The sequence below is a fragment of the Onychomys torridus genome, chromosome 10 (assembly GCF_903995425.1).
Source record: "Onychomys torridus chromosome 10, mOncTor1.1, whole genome shotgun sequence".
Classification (NCBI taxonomy): domain Eukaryota; kingdom Metazoa; phylum Chordata; class Mammalia; order Rodentia; family Cricetidae; genus Onychomys; species Onychomys torridus.
Genome location: NC_050452.1, coordinates 25,050,684 through 25,069,082, shown reverse-complemented (window position 1 = coordinate 25,069,082; position 18,399 = coordinate 25,050,684). Strand labels below are relative to the sequence as shown.

Sequence of the window (18,399 nt, the reverse complement as noted above, 5' to 3'; positions counted from 1 at the left end):
CACGTGCGAACTCTTGGGTTCCACCCCAGCACTCTAGTAGCAAGAGAACTGACAGGCACACATAATTTATACAAGTTTGGGGGTACGCAGACCCTCTTTACTTTGTCCTCCGAATGTCCAGGATTTATTGTTTGACGCCGCATTTTCCGAGGTGAATTCTGAGGTACAGCGTGGGGAAAGGGCTGTTCAAGGGAACAGATGCAGTTAGCTGCAGAGCTCCAGGAGGCCAGAGGTGTGGAGAGGATTGGGATTGTGCGTCTGTGGATTTGCAGGACTGTGCTTGAAAGGGAGGCTGGCGAGGCGAAGGTGTGGCTTTATCTAGCCCCGCCCCCTCCACCGGGCTGGGGCGTGGCCTTCCTCCGACCTGCTCTGGTCCAACATGGCTCCGCGGTTGTGCATCATCTCTGCAGCGGCACCGCGACTGCTGGGGAAGCCGGGACCCCGCGCTGGGGACCTCGCCGCTGCGGCTGCTGTGCGGTGAGAGGCCGACGGGGCCGACCGCGTGCCCGGAACAGGGGCAGGGGAGGGGGGTGGAATGAAGAGCAGACTCTTGGGTTTGGAATTCGGGGCTTAGAGGCGGAGATGCCAGGATGTAGGCCTTAGGAGAGTCTAGAAAGAATGAGGGCGGTGACAAGATATGGGTAGGGTTTTTTTTGTTTTTGTTTTTTTTAAACAGGTTCACACTACATGTGATTCGAACTCGGAATCCTCTTGCCTCGGCCTCCAAGATATTACTGGAGTGCATTACCATGCCTTGCTGGGCAGGTTCTTTGTCCTGTTTGGGACCCGAGTCTGATCTGAGACTGAAAAATGAGGTGAGTGGGAGGAACAGGTCTTGAGCACTGGAGCGAGGACGAAGGCAGAGAGAAGACAGTGGTAGCAGCCCTCTAGTCTGGCCTTTGTGATTTAGCACAAGCTGGGGGCTTCCGGGCCAGGCAGCTCCTCCCTCAGGAAGTTCTAGGAAGAAGGAGAGGGAGACTGAGGTACAGTGGGAATTCCCACCGTGATTCCTCACCCTGTACGGTGAGTGGGTCAGCAGAAGTGGGTGAGAGTTGTTCAAGGTCAGCCTCTGAGCCATGCGGAGGCTGCTCTGGATGTAGCACCCAGGTCTCATGATGCACCCTGCACTTTGCACCACCGCTGGTGGCCTCAGAGAGAGGCTCAGCTCTGGCTGCCTAGGGCTTGGCTTCCCCTGACTGGCTCTGGCCTGCTCCTCCCTCCTCCGTGCAGCGTCCTGTACTATCCCCATCTCTGCACTTAACCACCCTGAGCACTTCTGACCCCGTGCTAACCTGTCGTTCCCTAGTTGTCCTCCTGTTTACGCAGCCTCACGGGTTTGAGGACAGGGTATGTACAAAGAGTATTTGCTGAAGAAGTGGGAACACCTGTCCGCACACCTGTGGAAAGGAATCCTCGCTCCTCCTGCCCCAGCCCAGGAGTGAAGCCATACAGTTTCATTAGATCACTGTGCACTGGGAGTTTCGGGAAGCTGAGATATCTGAGTTGGACATGTGCTCTTCACCCCCATACTAGATAAAGAGGGAGAAGTTGACATTGGGAAATGAGCCTGGAGTCTACCTTGCAAACAGCCTTTTGTGGAGGGATGACCTTGGGTAGAAGGAGGAAACAGGATGTATCTGATAGGATTGCATTGTGTTGCTAGGAAAAGAATCCAGGAGCTCAGGTATGCTAGGGTAGTGCTCTTTCTACCAATTAAACCATATTTCTAGACTTCATTGGATTGTTGAGGATTAAGAAGCCATGCTTTGTGTTTCCCATTGCCCAAGCCTATGTCTCAAGCAGTTTCTGTCATGGTGAAGCTGAAAGGATATCCAGGAAAATAATCTTTTTTTTTTTTTGCCCGAGCTGAGGACAGAACCCAGGGCCTTGTGCTTGCTAGGCAAGTGCTCTACCACTGAGCTAAATCCCCAACCCCTGAAAATAATCTTTTATTACATTAAAATATTACTTTTGATTTGGGTGGTGGTGGCACACACCTTTAACCCCAGCACTTGGGTGGCAGAGGCAGGCGGACTCTGAGTTGGAGGCTAGCCTGGTCTACATATCTAGCTCCAGGACCCAGGACAGTTAGGACTACATAGAGAGACCATGTCTTATAAAACAAAAACAACAAACAAACAGGAATTATTTTAGGGGCTAGAGAGATGATGGCTTAGCACTGGTTGCTCTTTCTGAGTACCCGGGTTGGTTCACAGTTGACACATGACCACTTACAGCTGTCTGTACCTCCACCTCCAAGGGATCTTCACAGGTGCCAGGTGTGTAAGTGGTGCATAGACACATGCAGGCAAAACACCCATGTATAACATAAATTAAAATTTATTTTGTGTGCACATGCAAATGAACGTGTGTGTGTGTGTGTGTGTGTGTGTGTGTGTGTGTGTGTCTCCATACTGTGGCACATGTGGAGATCATGTGGCATCGAGGCATCTAACCCAGGCTGTCTGTCTTGGCAGCAGGTGCCTTTACATTTCACTGGCCCAAGATCATCTATTTTTTTCTTTAAAGAAATTTTACTTGGCCAGTGGTGGTGCACACCTTTAGTCCCAGAGGACTTTGGGAGGCAGAGGCAGAGGCAGGTGGATCTCTGTGAGTTCAAGGCCAGCCTGGTCTACAGAGTGAGTTCCAGGAAAGGCGCAAAGCTACACAGAGAGACCCTGTCTCGAAAAACCAAAAAAAAGAAAAGAAATTTACTTTTATTTATGTGTGTGTAGAGGGGAGAGAGAATGAGAATGTGCACATGAATGCAGGCGCCCATTGAGACCACAAGGAGTTCAGTCTCTGGGAACTGGAGTTCCAGGCTGTTGTGAGCTACTGATGTGGGTGCTGGGAACCAAGCTTGAGTCTTCTGCAAGAACAGTGCCTTCTCTTAACCACCAAGCCGTGTCCAACCCACAGATCATATATCCCCCCCCCCCCCCCCAGACAGGGTTTCTCAGGGTAGCCCTGGCTGCCCTGGAACTAGCTTTATAGACCAGGCTGGTCTTGAACTCACAGAGATCTGCCTGCCTCTGCCTCCGAGTGCTGGGATCAAAGGCATGTGCCACCACCGCCCTGCACAAGATCATCCTTTAGGAGACCATGTTTTCCTGAAGAAGGAAAACAGAGGCTGAGAAAGGAACAGAGTCGGTTGGCGGTAGGATTTTTTGTGTGGCAAACACCCAGAGGTCACAAAGGGATGGGGAGGGGTTAGAGGCAGCCTGCTGCTTCTAAATTTGACAATCCTGGATGATTCTTGGTGACTCTTGGTTTCTTTCTGTGTAAAATGGGTATGATGATCCTTGCCATGCATGGTGAAGACACCGTTTCTATGATACTTACCCTCAGAGATTTGCAATTTTTTTTTTTTTTTTTTTTGCCCTGGCCCCACATCAAGACCTGAAACCACCCTTTTTGCTGACCTTCAGCCTGCTCCTGTCTTTCTGGAGTCACTCTTGGGGCTGGCTGTAATACCAAAGATTTGGGGTAAAGAGACCGCGTGGCCAGCACTTTATTTGATGAGCTGTTTTGCTGGCCCCCTCATTGTTTTGAAATTTTATTGTAAGAGAAGAGGTGAATATGATTACAATACATTGTACAAACTCCTCAAAGAATTAATAAGTTAAAAATAAATGTACTGGGAGGATTAACTTGTATATAGTAGCTACTCAATAAACAGTGTGATTAGCCAGGGATAATGGTGCATGCTTGTATTCCTATCACTGGTAGACTGAGGCAGGGGGATCATGAGTTAGAAGCTAGCCTGGGATATATAGCAAGACTCTTGAAAGAAAGAGATAAAGAGAAATTCTTGTTACTCCTACACTAATCTTGTTGTCCACAAGCCTTTGGTGAGTTATAAAGGGTGGTTTGGCTTGTTTGTGTGTTTATGTGTTTCCCCTTGTGACACTGGGGTTTGAACAAAGGACCTCACTCGAGCTAGCCAAGCTATATCTGCAGCCCCAAACTTTAGTTCTCATAGCCAAAAACCCCTCTCTCATGGTAAGCAGAACCGGTTCCTTTCTAAAGTCAGCCAGCTCAAATTGAGATGTTTCAGGACCTACAGAGAGCTGAACTTCCTAGTCTAGAAAGTTCCGAGGTTTTCGGGCTGTTTTGCACTCGGAGACGCATCAGACTGTTGACTTCCGTTGGCAGTATGAATGTGACATCTACAATAACTTTTCCCAAGGAGATGGAAATGCTCTTGTCTAGGTCAAGTAATTTCTGAGCTATTGTGTCAGAAGCATTGTGTGAGGTCATGTGGGAAATGGAAGGATGATCATCTTACTTGCTGTATAGCTGTGGGGGAAGACAAGCTGTATGAAGCTAAGGAGGTGGAACTGAGAGTCTCATGGGAAAGGGCTGGACTGGTCTAGCTGGGACAGATCTTTTTCATTCTTCTCGCGGCTGGGGTTGAACTTAGGGCCTTGTGAATGCTGAGCAAGTGTTCTATCATAATGCCATATCCCTCGCCCTTTAGACATTGATTTTGAGACCTAGTCTTACTAAGTTGCTTGAGCTGGCCTTGACCTCCATTTGTAGCCCAGGCCTCAGGTGAACTTGGAATCACCCTGTCTCCGCCCTCTGAGTACTGGGGAGTCACAGGTAGCAGCTGACATTCCTAGCTCTGTAGACCCTTGTTATTCATTTGGTTAGGGTTTTTGTTTTAAGATTTAAAAAGTTATTTGCTTTATTTATGTGTGTGTTGGCATGAGTTTATTGGGACCATGTTTATGCAGGAGCCTGCAGAGGCCAGCTCTCCTGAAACTGGAGCTGCAGACCCTTGTGAGATGCCTGGTGGTGCTGGCAGCCAAACTCAGGTCCACTGTAATAGCAGTAATTGCTATTAACTGCTGAGCCATCTCTCCAGCCCTTTTTTGTGTTTTAAATATAGGGTCTAACTCTGTAACTATAGCTGGCATAGCACTCTCTCTATAGACCTCACAAAGATCTACTAGCCTCTGCCTCCTGAGTATTGGGATTGAATGAATATGCCACCAGACCCAGCCTATTTTTATCATTTATTATGTGTGTATATGTGTGTATCTGAGTGTGGGTTTATACATGTAAGTATAGGCCAGAGGGTCGCATCGGGTTCTATGGGGCTGGAGGTGGTTGCAAGCATTGGGCATGGGTGCTGGGAACAGAACTCAGATCTTTGGTAAGAGCAGTAAGTGCTCTTAACCACTGAGCCATCTCTCTAGTCCCATTAGTGTTTGTTTGATTTGTTTTGGGGACAGAGTGTGTAGCCCTGGCTGTCCTGGAACTTGTTATGTAGACCAGGCTAGCCTGGAACTCACAAAGGTTGGGATTAAAGATGTTTGCCACTATGCCAGCAACTTTAGGTTTTGTGCGTGTGTGTGTGCGTGCGTGTGTGTGTGTGTGTGTGTGTGTGTGTGTGTGTGTGTGTTCGCGTGTGTGTTTTGTTTTTGTTTTTTTAGATAGGGTCTCATAGAGCTCAAATTTTATTATTTGCTTGAGGATGACCTTGAAATATTATAGGCATGCTTCACTAAATCTGTAGACTTTTAAAAACTCAGATTGGGGGCTGGAAAGATGGCTCAGTGGTTAAGAGCACTCACTGTGTTAGTGGTGGCGGCTGTGGTGGCGGCAGTGCCACACGCCTTTAATCCCAGCAGTCAGGAGGCAGAGGCAGGTGGATCTTTGTGAATTCAAGGCCAGCCTAGTGTACAGAGCAAGATCCAGAAAAGGCACAAAGCTACACAGAGAAACCCTGTCTCGAGAAAAAAACAAACAAAAACAAAACAAAAAACTCAGATTGGGGTTGGAGAGATGGTGTAATAGTTAACATTGCTGGCCATATAACCATAAGACCGGAGTGTGGATTCCAGCATCCACACGACAAGCTGGGTGTGGTCTCATGTGCCTGTAGCCACAGTACTACAGTGGACAGAGACAGGAAGATTGGTGAGACTTTCTGGCTGTCAGCCTAAGGGGAAAAAAGAGAGACCCTGTCCCAAAAGACTAGAGGAAGAACCAGATGCCCTTTGCTTGTGTGCACAGATGTGAATATACCAGGAACACTCACACTCTGAAATGCAGATTATAACCATGCATGGTGCATGTATGTAACTCTAGCACTTCCAGGCAGGAGGACCGCCAGTGTGAAGCCAGCCTGTGTTCCAGGCGGTTCCAGGCTAGCCTAGGGTGAGTAGCGAGACCCTGCCCCGCCCCCATACAAAGTTGCTAGGCCTGACTCACAAGCCCTTCCCTGAGCTTTTGTGCAGTAGCCTGGGATGGAGCCTGAGTTTGAGTAAGTTCTTAGGCCACGCTGACAGTGTTAATCTGAGAACCACTGCAATAGGAAAACCTAGTTCCAGAATTACCAAATTTAAAGCAGCTAGAATCTCAAATAGAGATGTGGAGACATTTGGACTTCTCTTTGTGGGCATCAGGTAGAGGAATGACATGAAAATAAGATTTTATGGGCCAGGTGGAGCTCACCAACGCCTTGAATCCCAGCACTCGGGAGGCAGAGGCAGGTGGATCTCTGTGAGTTCGAGGCCAGCCTGGGCTACAGAGTGAGGTCCAGGACAGGCTCCAAAGCTCCACAGAGAAACCCTGTTTTGAAAAACAAAAAACGGAAAAGTGCTTTATGGTTGGGGAGATGCCTAAGTAAAATGCTTGCCATGGAAACATGAGAACTTGAGTTCAGATCTACGCGTCCATCTAAAAAGCCAGGCGTGTGATGATACATGCCTTTGATCCCAGCACTCGAAAAGCACAGGCAGGTGGATCTCTGAGTTCAAGGCCAGCATGGTCTACAGAGCGAGTTCTAGGACAACCAAGGATACACAGAGAAACCCTGTCTCCAAACAAACACCAGGCGTGATGTGACCCTGTAACCCTCAGTGCTGGGGGGCGGGACAGAAGCCCCCTCAGCTCGCTGACCAAGTTGTTTTGCCACATCAGTGAGCTCTAGGTGTAGTAAGAGACATTTGCAAAAACTCAGGGTGAAGAGCGTAGAAAAGATACCTGACACCAATCTCTAGCACATTTTCCTGCGCATGCACACAAATGATGCCCCCCCCCCCCCCCCCCCCGACAAGGTATCTCTGTGTAATAGCTCTAGCTGTCCTGAAACTCACTCTGTAGACTAGGCTGGCCTCAAACTATAGACCAGGCTGGCCTCCTGGCCACAAATAATGCTTTAAAGAATAGGGTGTAGGTCAGAGGTGGAGTTCTTGCTTGGCATATGTCAGGCCCTGTGTTCTGTTCTAGCACCACAGGAACCAAAATGTTTTACAAAGGTTAAGGGGCAGATTAAGAAAAGGGGGAAAACTGGGTGGTGGCAGCTCACGCCTTTGATCCCAGCTCTTGGGAGGCAGAGGCAGGTAGCTCTCTGCGAGTTCAAGGCCAGCCTGGTCTACAAAGCAATGACAGTGACAGACCCTGTCTCATGAAACTTTGAGAGAAAGAAAGCAAAGCAAAGGGGAAATGGGAAGGAGGAGATCCATTAGGAAGTTAGAAGTAGTGTTGTTAGCTGTACTGTCATGCTGGGCCTTTTCTCTAATTGTCCCATTCCTCCAGCCCCTTTTTATAGATGAGACTGGTGAAGCTAAGCCAGTGTCGGAACCTGGGTTTGTCTGCAGTCTCTTGAGCACTGAGTCTGCTGTGGTGGTTGGAATGGAAAGGCCCCTGAGGTCTGAGTTCACATTGTAGGTCAGGGTCTCTCTTTAACTTTCAGGCTTTAATCTTGATGCCTGTCTGTCTGTCCATCTGCCCATCCATCTATCTATCTATCATCTGTCTGCTTTTTTTGGGGGAGGGGGTGAATGTTGGAAGATCAGAGGGACAGAGGAAGCCACAGCTACCTCACCTCACTAGTTCCTCAGCTGATCCTGTTTCCTCAGACTGGATGCTTCTGTGTCCTCATCCGAATGGGTCTCAGCTGAACTGTGCTGCTCTAAAGCCTAAAAGCTTAACCAGCCAAATGCTTCTAGTTTCTGGTCCTCATGCTTTATATACTTTTCTATTTTCTACCATCACTCCCTGAGATTAAAGGCTCGCTTTCTGGGATTAAAGGTGTGAGTCACCATGCTTGGCTGTATCCTTGAACAGATGGATTTCTGTCTCTGGAATGCTAGGATTAAAGGCGTGTACTACCACTGCTTATCCCCTATGTTTAATATTATAGCTGTTCTGTCTCTGACCCCAGATAAGTTTATTAGGATGCACAATATTTTGGGGAACACAATACCACCACATTTCCCCTTTTTGTCTAAAATTAAAAAAAAAAGATTATAACTAATTCAAGAAAAACTATCCAATAAGTATATACAATATGGGTTTGGGGATTTAACTCAGTGGTAGAGCACTTGCCTAGAAAGCACAAGGCCCTGGGTTCGGTCCTCAGCTCTGAAAATTAAAAAAAAAAAAGTATATACAATAGAGCTGGTGGTGGTGGCATGTGCCAGTAATACCAGCACTCGGGAGGCAGAGGCAGGTGGATCTCTGTGAGTTCGAGGCCAGCTTGGTCTACAGAGCTAGTCCAGGACAGGCTTCAATTGGTCTACCTCATATCTATATTCTCTTTTTTCTTTTTCTTTCTTTTTTTTCCAACAAAAACTCTGAATCTAATCTCCTTGTTCAACTTTTTCCTGACCATTAACAATTAACAACTTGTAACCAACTATCATAAACAATGACAATATCCAAAACTCATTAAACGACCAAAAAACTCCCATCCCACCTCTTGGGAATGTGGGTGTCGTTTTCTTAAAATTACTTCCTGCTTTCTGGGGGGGAAGACATCTTTAGGGGATCCTAAAAGGAAATTTTTTTTGGGTTAATTGTCAAGTCCTGTATCATTTGTCCATCCTCTGAATAATGGGAAAGTGCAGGGCTTGTCACAAGTCCTTATTTGAGTAGTCTGTCAGGCTGGATCATCTCAGCTAGCCATCTCAAAATTGTCCTAAGCAGTTTGTAGTCCAAAGTCGATCTTTTGGTGGTATTAATCAGCTTAATGGCTTTATCATAGTCCATGTGGAATCATTGTGGGATCCTGTCATCTTTTTAAAGATTTCAAAGTCACTGTTAGGCGTGATAATGGTTCCCTGTAGATTTTCTTTTCTTTTTTCTTTTCCTTCCTTCCTTCCTTCCTTCCTTCCTTCCTTCCTTCCTTCCTTCCTTCCTTTCTTTTGTTTTGTGCCTCCTCTGTGGTTTGGAGTAATCACAGTCTGATAAATGTCTGTCTCTCGGAACCTTGAACGTTCTTCCCCTCCACTGCTGCTGCTGTCTTTCCTCTCTGCAAGAGTCATCTATCTGCTTTCTGTCTATATCTCTTTGCATCTATGTCCCATTCCCATTCATTATCTCCCAAACATAGATTGAGCATATGCTGTGTGTTAGTCATGCTTCGGTTACTGGAAGCACAGCAGAACACACCAGATCCACCCTTGTGAGGCTGCATCTGGTGGGAAGACACACAATAAATAAAGTGTAATAAACAAAACAAAGAGGTTTTTTTGGTTTGAGTCTGTGTAATTTTTTCAGTGCTACAGATGGAACTCAGGCTGTCTTGCATGCTAGGTAGCTCAGGCATGGGACATTAGATGGTTCTGTAGGGTAGCAGTTCTCAATCTGTGGGTCACGACCCCTTTGGGCCAATTGACCCTTTCACAGGGGTTACATATCAGATGTCCTACATATCAGATATTTACATTAAGATTCCTAATATAGCAAAATGACAGTTATGAAGCAGTGACGAAAATAATCGTTGGTTGGGGATCACGTGAGGAACTGTATTAAGGGTCGCAGCATCAGGAAGGATGCGAACCGCTTGCTGTGGAACAAAACGAGGGAGCAGAGTGAGAAAGACTGGGCAGGCCAAGGGTGGGAGAGCATCAGGAATTCACTGGAAAAGGAAAAATTGAACTGGGCTTGGGGATTTAGCTCAGTGGTAGAGCGCTTGCCTAGCAAGCGCAAGGCCCTGGGTTCGATCCTCAGCTCCAGAAAAAAAAATGTGCACTTGAGGGCTGGAGAGATTGCTCAGCACTTGCTGCTCTTGCAGAGGACTTGGGTTCAGTTCCCAGAACCCACACAGTGGTTCCCAACCGTCTGTAACTCCAGGGATCTAATGTTCTCTTCTGGCGCCCATGTGGTGTACATACATAATTCAGGTAAACACTCACACACGTTAAATAACATCTTTTTAAAAAATTCACTTAACGATGTTGGCTTGAAATTGAGACACCCCCTGGGTCTGAACAAGTCCTTTATTAGATTTTTACCTATATAAAACATCTTCCTGGGGTTGAGAGATGGCTTAGCAGTTAAGAGCACTGGCTACTCTTCCAGAGACCTGGGGTTTAATTCCCAGCACCCACATGGTGGCTCACAACTGTCTGTAACTCCAGTTCCAAGGGAATCTGATAGCATCTTCTGGCCTCCAGGGAGCCAAGCATGGAAGTGGTGCGCAGACAGGCATGCAGGCAAGATATCCATATACATAAAATCAAATAAAAATTAGTAACCAGGCGGTGGTGGCGCAAGCCTGTAATCCCAGCACTCGGGAGGCAGAGGCAGGTGGATCTTTGTGAGTTCAAGGCCAGTCTGGTCTACCAAGCGAGATCCAGGAAAGGCGCAAAGCTACGCAGAGAAACCCTGTCTCAAAAAACAAAACAACAACAAAAAACCAAAACAAAAAGAATTAGTGAAAAAGAAAAGACCTAGCTGGGTGGGCTGCCATGTCTTGCTCACTTAACACATGGGGAAGCAGAATGCAGGAAGAGATGGAAAGCACCAGAGCTCCAGGTTCTTCCCCTGCCCTCCCCAGCCTTGAAGCCCCTGGCTTGCTCTTCAGGATTGGCCACGAGATATTTGTCTTGGCCACTGCTGATGTTAATGAGTTACTGAGAGCTTAGCTCTGGAGCAAAGGTCTTGGTGGGCAAATAGAGCCACTGTCCTCCCTGTCACCTGCCCTGGGGAAGCAGCCCCATCAGTCAGAGCAAAGGCCGTGCCCTTCTGAGCCCCAGCTAAGGGACCGGTTTTCAAAGGCGCTGGTCTCTGATTTTCCATATGACCTTGGCAAGTTCCTTAAACCGTGCGCTTCTGCTTCTTCCTGAAGGAGGCAGTAGAAGAGCCCACACTAAGGGGTTGTATTGCTTCATGCAGTGAAGAAGCTCCCAGAGCCTGGCTCAGAGGCACCCTAAGAGCACCATGTGTCCCACCTTACAAATACATGTGCAATAACTGAAAGAGACCATGGCTTTAGAAGTGCCTAAGCCAGCATTCTTTTCACTTTATGAAAATTTAAATTTAACCATTCTTGAAAATTATTATGGTCTAGCCATTTTTTTTTTTTTTTTTTTGCCAGAGCCAAGGACCGAACCCAGGCCTTGCGCTACCACTGAGCTAAATCCCCAACCCCTGGTCCAGCCTTAATAATCTTCTTCCCAGAATCCCAGAAGAGAAACTACAAACGGCGAGAATTATTTTCAGGATAAGAATCTAAGTACACCAAGCTCTTTGTCCGTCTACTTTATTCCTCTTTCTGCCTTTCCTGGAACTCACTTGGTAGCCCAGGCTGGCTTCGAACTCAGAGATCCGCTTGCCTCTGCCTCCCAAGTGCTGGGATTAAAGGTGTCTTCGCCCCCCCAAGCTCCTTTCTTCCTGATTTCTCTCTACATTCATCTCTGTCCCCTCTAAGTTCTGTCCTAATTCTCTCATCTTAGTTCTGCCTCATCTTGGTCTTTCTCATCTCGTTCTTCCCCATCCGGCTCTTCCTCATCTTCCATCTCATTCTGCTAGTTCTCCATCTAGTTCTCCAGTCAAATCCTCCCTCAGTCTCTGAGGTTTACGGTTATAAACCCATGCAATAACAGTGCTCTAGCTAAAGCAAGGTCGCCAGGCTTGAATTCTTACAGGGTCATAAAGGCAGACAAGAGTTTTCCTCAGGCAGTGACCATCAGGCTTTCTTTTACAACACAAAAGGGGAGTGGTAAAGGAGGAGGTCAACTATGAGCTAAAATCAGTTAATATATCAGAAAAAGGGAATTTATGTACTCAAACTACATTCCTAGAGGTGGTTAGGTAAATATTAGGAGTCCATAATGTTAGTATAAATACCACTAAGGCAGCATAAGAAAGGAGGGTCTGAGCTTAATTTACCTTAATTCAGGAGACTGTTTGGCCTTGGCTGCTTGATAGGTATTTCAGATAAAATACACTGTTATGAGTTCTTGGAAGCATACACAGCATACAAGAAAAATCATTGCAGGAATTGGCTAATATATATACAAAAGCTGAAATATCACCAAGACGTCTTAAGCCATGGCTTGGCCTTTGGAGAAGCCCTTGACCTTTCCATGTAGTAGCTTTTGTGATAGTAGCTGGATTCCATTACGTTTTCCTGTGGCTTGCAGCAAACCACCTACGTCTCCCCTCTCCCAGGTAAGCAGCATGGATTCCTCATTTGCTGTTGGATTGTGACTGCAGGAAAGCAGAGATGGATTCAGGTGCTCATCAGGCTTTCCTTCTCCCCCACTGCCTCTTTATTCAGTCTAGGTCTCTAGCCACTGTGCTAGGCGAGTCTTCTTAGTTAAGCCTCTTTGGAAACGCCCTCACAGACACGACCAGAGGTGTGTCTCTTAGGTTATCCCAAACCCAGTCAGGTGGACAATGGAGATTAGATATTATACCCTTTACTTCTGTCAGAAAATATGAAATGGAAAATTCCAGAAATAGACCACATCCACAAACACTTTACTACAGAATAATTGTTTTAGTTTATCATTATTTATTTCTTACTATGCTTAGCTTATAAATTAAATTTGATTATAATTGTAAGTACATGTATATGAAAAAGATGCCTTACTTATAGATTCAACTTTACTATAAATATGTGCATATAGGAAAGAAGCATAGTATATGCCATGTAAAACACTTTTGGGAAGGATGATGACTCAGCCATAAAGAATTTACCAAGACATGAACAGAGAACTTGCTGAAATACAGGGCAAGAAAGCATGAGTTCCCGGAGAGGGAAGTTACATCCCTGAAAAGGGATGGAAACTTTTTATTTTTTAATATATTTATTTATTAAATTTTTTTCATGGAAACCTTTTTATAATAGTTAAGAGGATGTTACTTTGTTTACCATCATAGACTCTTGTTCAGGCTCATATTTGAGGGAATAGATGGACAGACCTCTCATTATCTTGCTTAATAGTAAATTTTATGAAGTAAGTTGTTTTTCTTGAATTGGCCATATGTGTAAGGTTCCATGAGTCCTTAGGGGTTAGTTTTAGATGTCTGTGTAAGATGTGGGTCTATCTGGGCTGGTGAGATGGCCCAGTGGGTAAGAGTACTCAGTGGGTCACTGCCCTTGCAGAGGGCCTAGGGTCAGTTCACAGCACCCACATTTTGGCTCACAACTGTCTGTAACTTCAGTTCCAGGGAATCGGATGCTTTCCTTCTGGTCTCCATGGGTGCAGCACGCATGTGGTACAGTTACATGCTGGCAAAACACTCATACGTATTTAAAAAAGAATTGGTGTGGTATTGCACACCTTTAATCCTAGCACTGGGGAATCTGAGGCAGGAAGATCTCCGAGTTTGAGGCCAGCCTGGTCTACAGAGTGAGTTCCAGGACAGCCAGGGCTACACAGAAAAAACCCTGTCTCAAAAAACAGAACAAACAAAGATAAAGATCAGACCAGATTGTTGAGTGGGAATTTTGCTTTTATTTTTGGCCTCTTTTCTTTACATTCCCAAGGTAGCTGAGCAAGGTCAAGTCATTGACAAAAGATGAGGATCCCCCTTCTTTGAGCTCCATGAAGCTAAGTGGGGGCGTCACAGGGCCCTGGTTGGAGCTGCTGGTTCAGTCACTGTAGGATTGTGGGATGGTAAAGCATAGAAGGCTCTAGAGCGCCGCCCCCCTTTTTGAAAGGAGAAGTGGTTATCTCAAGAGGTAGAAGTCCAGACTGTGCTATCATTTGGAAATTAAGAGGTCTTCAGAGGTGAGAGACAGGTGTGGATGTCGAAGGTGATGGTTGATGTCCCTAAAGACTACAGTCTGGAGCTTGATGGCCTATTCTCTGTAAATTAGTAATGGTACCAGAATGTTAAGTAAGTAAGGGTCAAAAAAGAAAGGTGAGGATTAGGCTAGTGAGCAGGGCCAACCCCCCATGCCTCTCAGTTAAGAGCCGTCCTTTGGCTCTTCAGTTTGATGTCTATATCCTTTAACCTACAGCATGTACTATGCTGATTGATAGGTGTAACTGCAGTATTCTCCCAGAGTCAGGACCCCTTTGGGCCACTATAGGTAGGTCAAAGACATGACAGTTACGGAGCATTACTGAAGCACCCCGGTCCTCAAAAAGCTGATGAGATGTAGCTTAAGCCTAAGCAGTGACTCTAAGCCTACATCTCCTGGTATCTACTCCTGCTGTAATGCCCAGTTCTGGTAGGAGGGGTTTCCGGTGGACAGTCTCCTAGGTCAGGAGACCAAGGAGGCTGAATAACTGTTAGGGGCAGTGAAGGCAGGTTCAGGTCCATTAAGCCTGAAGACAGACTTTGGTTCCACATAGAATTATATAGTTTAAGGGCATAGAGGTGTTCGATAGAAAATAAATGGTTGGATGTTCCAGAAAAGGAGGAGGCTGAGGGATGGAAGAAACAGAAGGAGCCTGACTGTCTAAGGGGCAGTTGAAGCTGAGGTGTTGGAGGCTAAAGCTGTTTTCCTAATACCGGAAGAAGAACTTTCGGGGGTCTGTTAGGATCTAGTGTTGGTGATCGGAGAGAGGAGAATTTGAAGGGCTCTTTTGAGAGGAGGTTTGGTTTTGTCACAGAGGTATGTTGGGACAAGCAGTTGGTCAGGCTTGACTGAGTTGTGAGTTTTTCTAGAGTTTTATCAGGCAGGCCAAAGAGTAAACACCTGTGAGACCTGTACATTGTCTTAGAATTGGGGGTTTGACAGGTACACATTTTATGTCTAGTAGAAGGGTAAGGTTGCTTCATTAGAGAATGCATATGGGCACATGCCTTTAATCCCAACAGAGGCAGGCAGGAGGCAGAGGCAGATCTCTAAGTTTGAGGATAGCCAGGGCTAGCTACACAGAGAAACCCCTTCTCAAAAAACAAAACAAAACAAAAGAATGCCTGTGGGATGGGACCCCTTGTGGCTTCAATTCAAATGAGGCTGGCTTAATAGGCCAGCATTTGACAAGATTGTACACTAAATTGGTGAGTGAGGAGATGCAAAGAGATAGATTTATGTTTACATTTGGCTGTGAGAGTGTTGAAGAGGTCTAAGCCCATGGAGATAGAGTTCTATTGGAAATTTGTATGGTGGGAAATTACCATTTAAATAGTGGCTGAGTAGGAAATGCACTCCAGGTAGGAGTTAAGGGTAAGCAAAGGCAGAGGTCATCCATCAGGGTCCAGTTGTGTCACTTGAGATTATGGGCCTTTTGGGGAAGGTGATAAATAAAGCAGGAGGGGCTGAGACCAGGAGTAGCAGAATAACCCAAGTCAGAATGGTTAAAAATGACCCTATTAGGTGATTTCAGGAAGACAGGTAAAGAGTATGACAGTGGTCATCAAGAAGATGAGACCAAATCCTAGGCCAAGTATAGGGGCCCAGTGCTGTTGTAATGAAGGATGTGAGATCTCTGTTTAATTATTATTTAAATTTTATTTATTTATATTATGTGTATGGGTGTTTTGCTGGCAGGTATGTCTGTGTGTCATGTGCATGCTTGGTGCCTTGAGTGTCCAGAAGAGGGCACCAGATCCCCTGAGACAGGAGTTATAGTTATGAGCTGGGACTCGAACCCAGGTCCTCTGGAAGAGCCAATGCCCTAACTGCTGAGCCATCTCCAACTTGAGAGGTGAATTTTTTTTTTTTTTGTTGTTGTTGTTGTTATTGTGTTTGTTTTGAGACAGGCTCTCTAAATAGCCCTGGCTGTCCTGGAACTCGCTCTATAGACCAGGGTGGTCTTGAATTTACAGAGATCTGCCTGCCTCTATCTCCTGAGTACCAGGCTTAAAGTGGTGCATCACTACACCTAGCTTCACATCTGGGTGTGAGATCTTAAAAGTACAGTTGGGAGGAAAAGTGGGCTGAAGAGTGTCTGAAGTGTGACCTTAGAGAGCTTCTAAGAGTTAGATTAAGGGGACTGGAGATGGCTCTGTGGTTAAGAGCAATGGCTGCTCTTGTGGAGGACCCAGGTTTGGATCCCAGCACCCACATGGCAGCTTACAAACATCTATAACTCTAGTTCCAGGGGATCTGATGCCTCTGCTGACCTCTGTGGACTCCTGTAAGCTTATGGTGCACAAACATACACTCGGGCACACATGCACATAAAATTAAATAGCTATATAAAAAAATAAAAAGACTTAGATTAACCATTTCAGCCTTTTCAGATGATAGAGGGCTGCCAAACAGCATGGAGATCATACCTAATTTTGAGGCTTTCATTTACTCCTTAATATTGAAAATGGAAGCTGAACATTATCATACTGTAGTCACTGGGGGTAGCCAAGCCAAGAATGTGTTCAAGAGAAGGATGGTGGCCTGTGAGGCTCTCCCTTCCTCTTCTTTACAGGAGTTGGCTTCTTCCATTGGGTGAAGGTCCCTGTCTACTAGAACTATTATATCTGTGACCATCATGCTAGGGGGGAAGTGGGTGAGGTCTATTGGGATTTCCTGGGAATGTGGGAGAGTGGAATTGGGGATTAAGATTGCAGTGAAAGGCTGTTGATCAGCTTGGTTGTTATCCTTAGAACTGTCAGAGTGGGCCTGGCAATGAATAATGGTCACTTCAGTTAGAAGCCCGGTGGCTTTAGGTAGGGCCAGGATCTCCAAGACATGTCTGATTAGGGCGTCATGGCAGTGAGGAGACCCTGTTCTTTCCAAATGGCTGCACAGAAATGCATTACATGAAAAAAAAATTACATTTCTGCCCTTGGTGAAGACAAGTAGTTCTGTCTTTGAGTTTATTATCCAGAAAAGGCCCAGATTCTATGACCTCTGTGAAGTTATGTCCTGCCACTGGAAAACTGCCAACATCTATGAGCCGGGTAGTCTAGGGTGGGAGTGTTGTAAAGGGGTTTAAGGTAAATCTGGAGGGAAGCTTTGTAGTAAGTTCTGGAGTGTGTGCAAGAGTGTGAAATTTGTTGACTCTCCTGAGATCCAGTAGAAGGCTCTTGAATTGACATTGTCAAGGACATGATGGTCCAGGGTTAATTTGGAGGCCTTTCCAACCAGAAGGACAACAGCTGTCCCATGACTCTGGGTCTAATGACTTGGAAGAGTAAATGGCTGGATTCTCAGAGGGCCCCAGGATTTGAGTTCAGAATTCCTGGGAATTCTGTTCTTTCTTATTCATGTACATACAGAGAAAAGGGCTCAGTGAGGCAGGAAAAGTTAATCCTGCTACAAAAGTTCTGTAGGATGTCAAACAATAGGAAGAAGGAGCTTGTAAAATTGTATCACAGAACCCAGAAAGGCAAAAGGAAGAAACTTGGCTACTCATGGGAGTGATTGCCTGCCTTAGGAGGGCCAGGGCCATCATCACAAGGTCCCAAGGTCCATCTAGTGGGCTTCAGGCAAGGTGAGTTTGGGGGTTGATCCTCTTAGCAATAGACTTTGTTGTGTGGCTGGAGAACCCCTGGGCAGGGAGTGAAGTTGGGGGGAGAGGAGGGAGAGATGCTGGAGCACAGCTTCTCTCCTGGCCTCCTAAGCTCTACAAGGATACAGATGCAGACTGGGCAGCGGGGATCCCTCTAGAAGCACTGTCTGCCCAGATGATGGCATTTCACTCTCTGTAGCTGCCATGGGACTCCAATGGCCCTGTTTTTAGAAATGGAGGTCATCAGGCCAAGGGAACAACAGCATACCTGAGCAGGGCAATCGCTCGGGCTCCCGTGCCTCCACGTGGCCTTCTCATTCCCTCTGTCTTGCAGCTTCTATTCCAAGGACAGTGAAGGCAGCTGGTTCCGCTCCCTCTTTGTTCACAAGGTGGATCCTCGGAAGGATGCCCACTCCACGCTGCTGTCTAAGAAGGAGACTAGTAATCTCTACAAGATCCAATGTGAGTAGCTATTAAACTGGCTAGCTGCACCTCAGGGTTTTTTGTGGGTGGATTTGGGGTCAAGAGCTATGATATTGGAGATGATAGAATCCTCATTCTCAGAAAGGCCCCAGGCTGTCCTGGGAGCCTTGGCCCTATTTGGGGCCTGCTCACTCTGACCTCCCCCCTACACACACACACACACACACACACACACACACACACACACACACACACAAGCATGTGTGAGTATTGCATACACTTCATTTCCTGCTCTCTGTCCTGTGTTGCAGTTCACAATGTGAAGCCTGAATATCTGGATGCCTACAACAGTCTGACGTGAGTGTTCTCCATCTAC

The 18,399-nt window shown here is 46.3% G+C and overlaps 1 protein-coding gene across 2 annotated transcripts in view; it reads left to right on the top strand.

Annotated features, from left to right (window-relative positions):
- The first annotated feature begins 333 nt into the window (after positions 1-333).
- Positions 334-18,399, top strand: part of Nipsnap1 (nipsnap homolog 1) — a 30,665-nt gene continuing 12,599 nt past the window's right edge. The window contains exons 1-3 of one of the 2 annotated variants that reach the window (XM_036200997.1): positions 334-477; positions 17,935-18,062; positions 18,335-18,380. In XM_036200997.1, the coding sequence (XP_036056890.1) occupies positions 380-477; positions 17,935-18,062; positions 18,335-18,380 (272 nt within the window). In that variant the 5' untranslated portion in view covers positions 334-379. Of the gene's footprint in view, positions 478-688; positions 816-17,934; positions 18,063-18,334; positions 18,381-18,399 lie in introns of those variants that run through there. The other variant, XM_036200998.1, reaches the window with a different exon arrangement.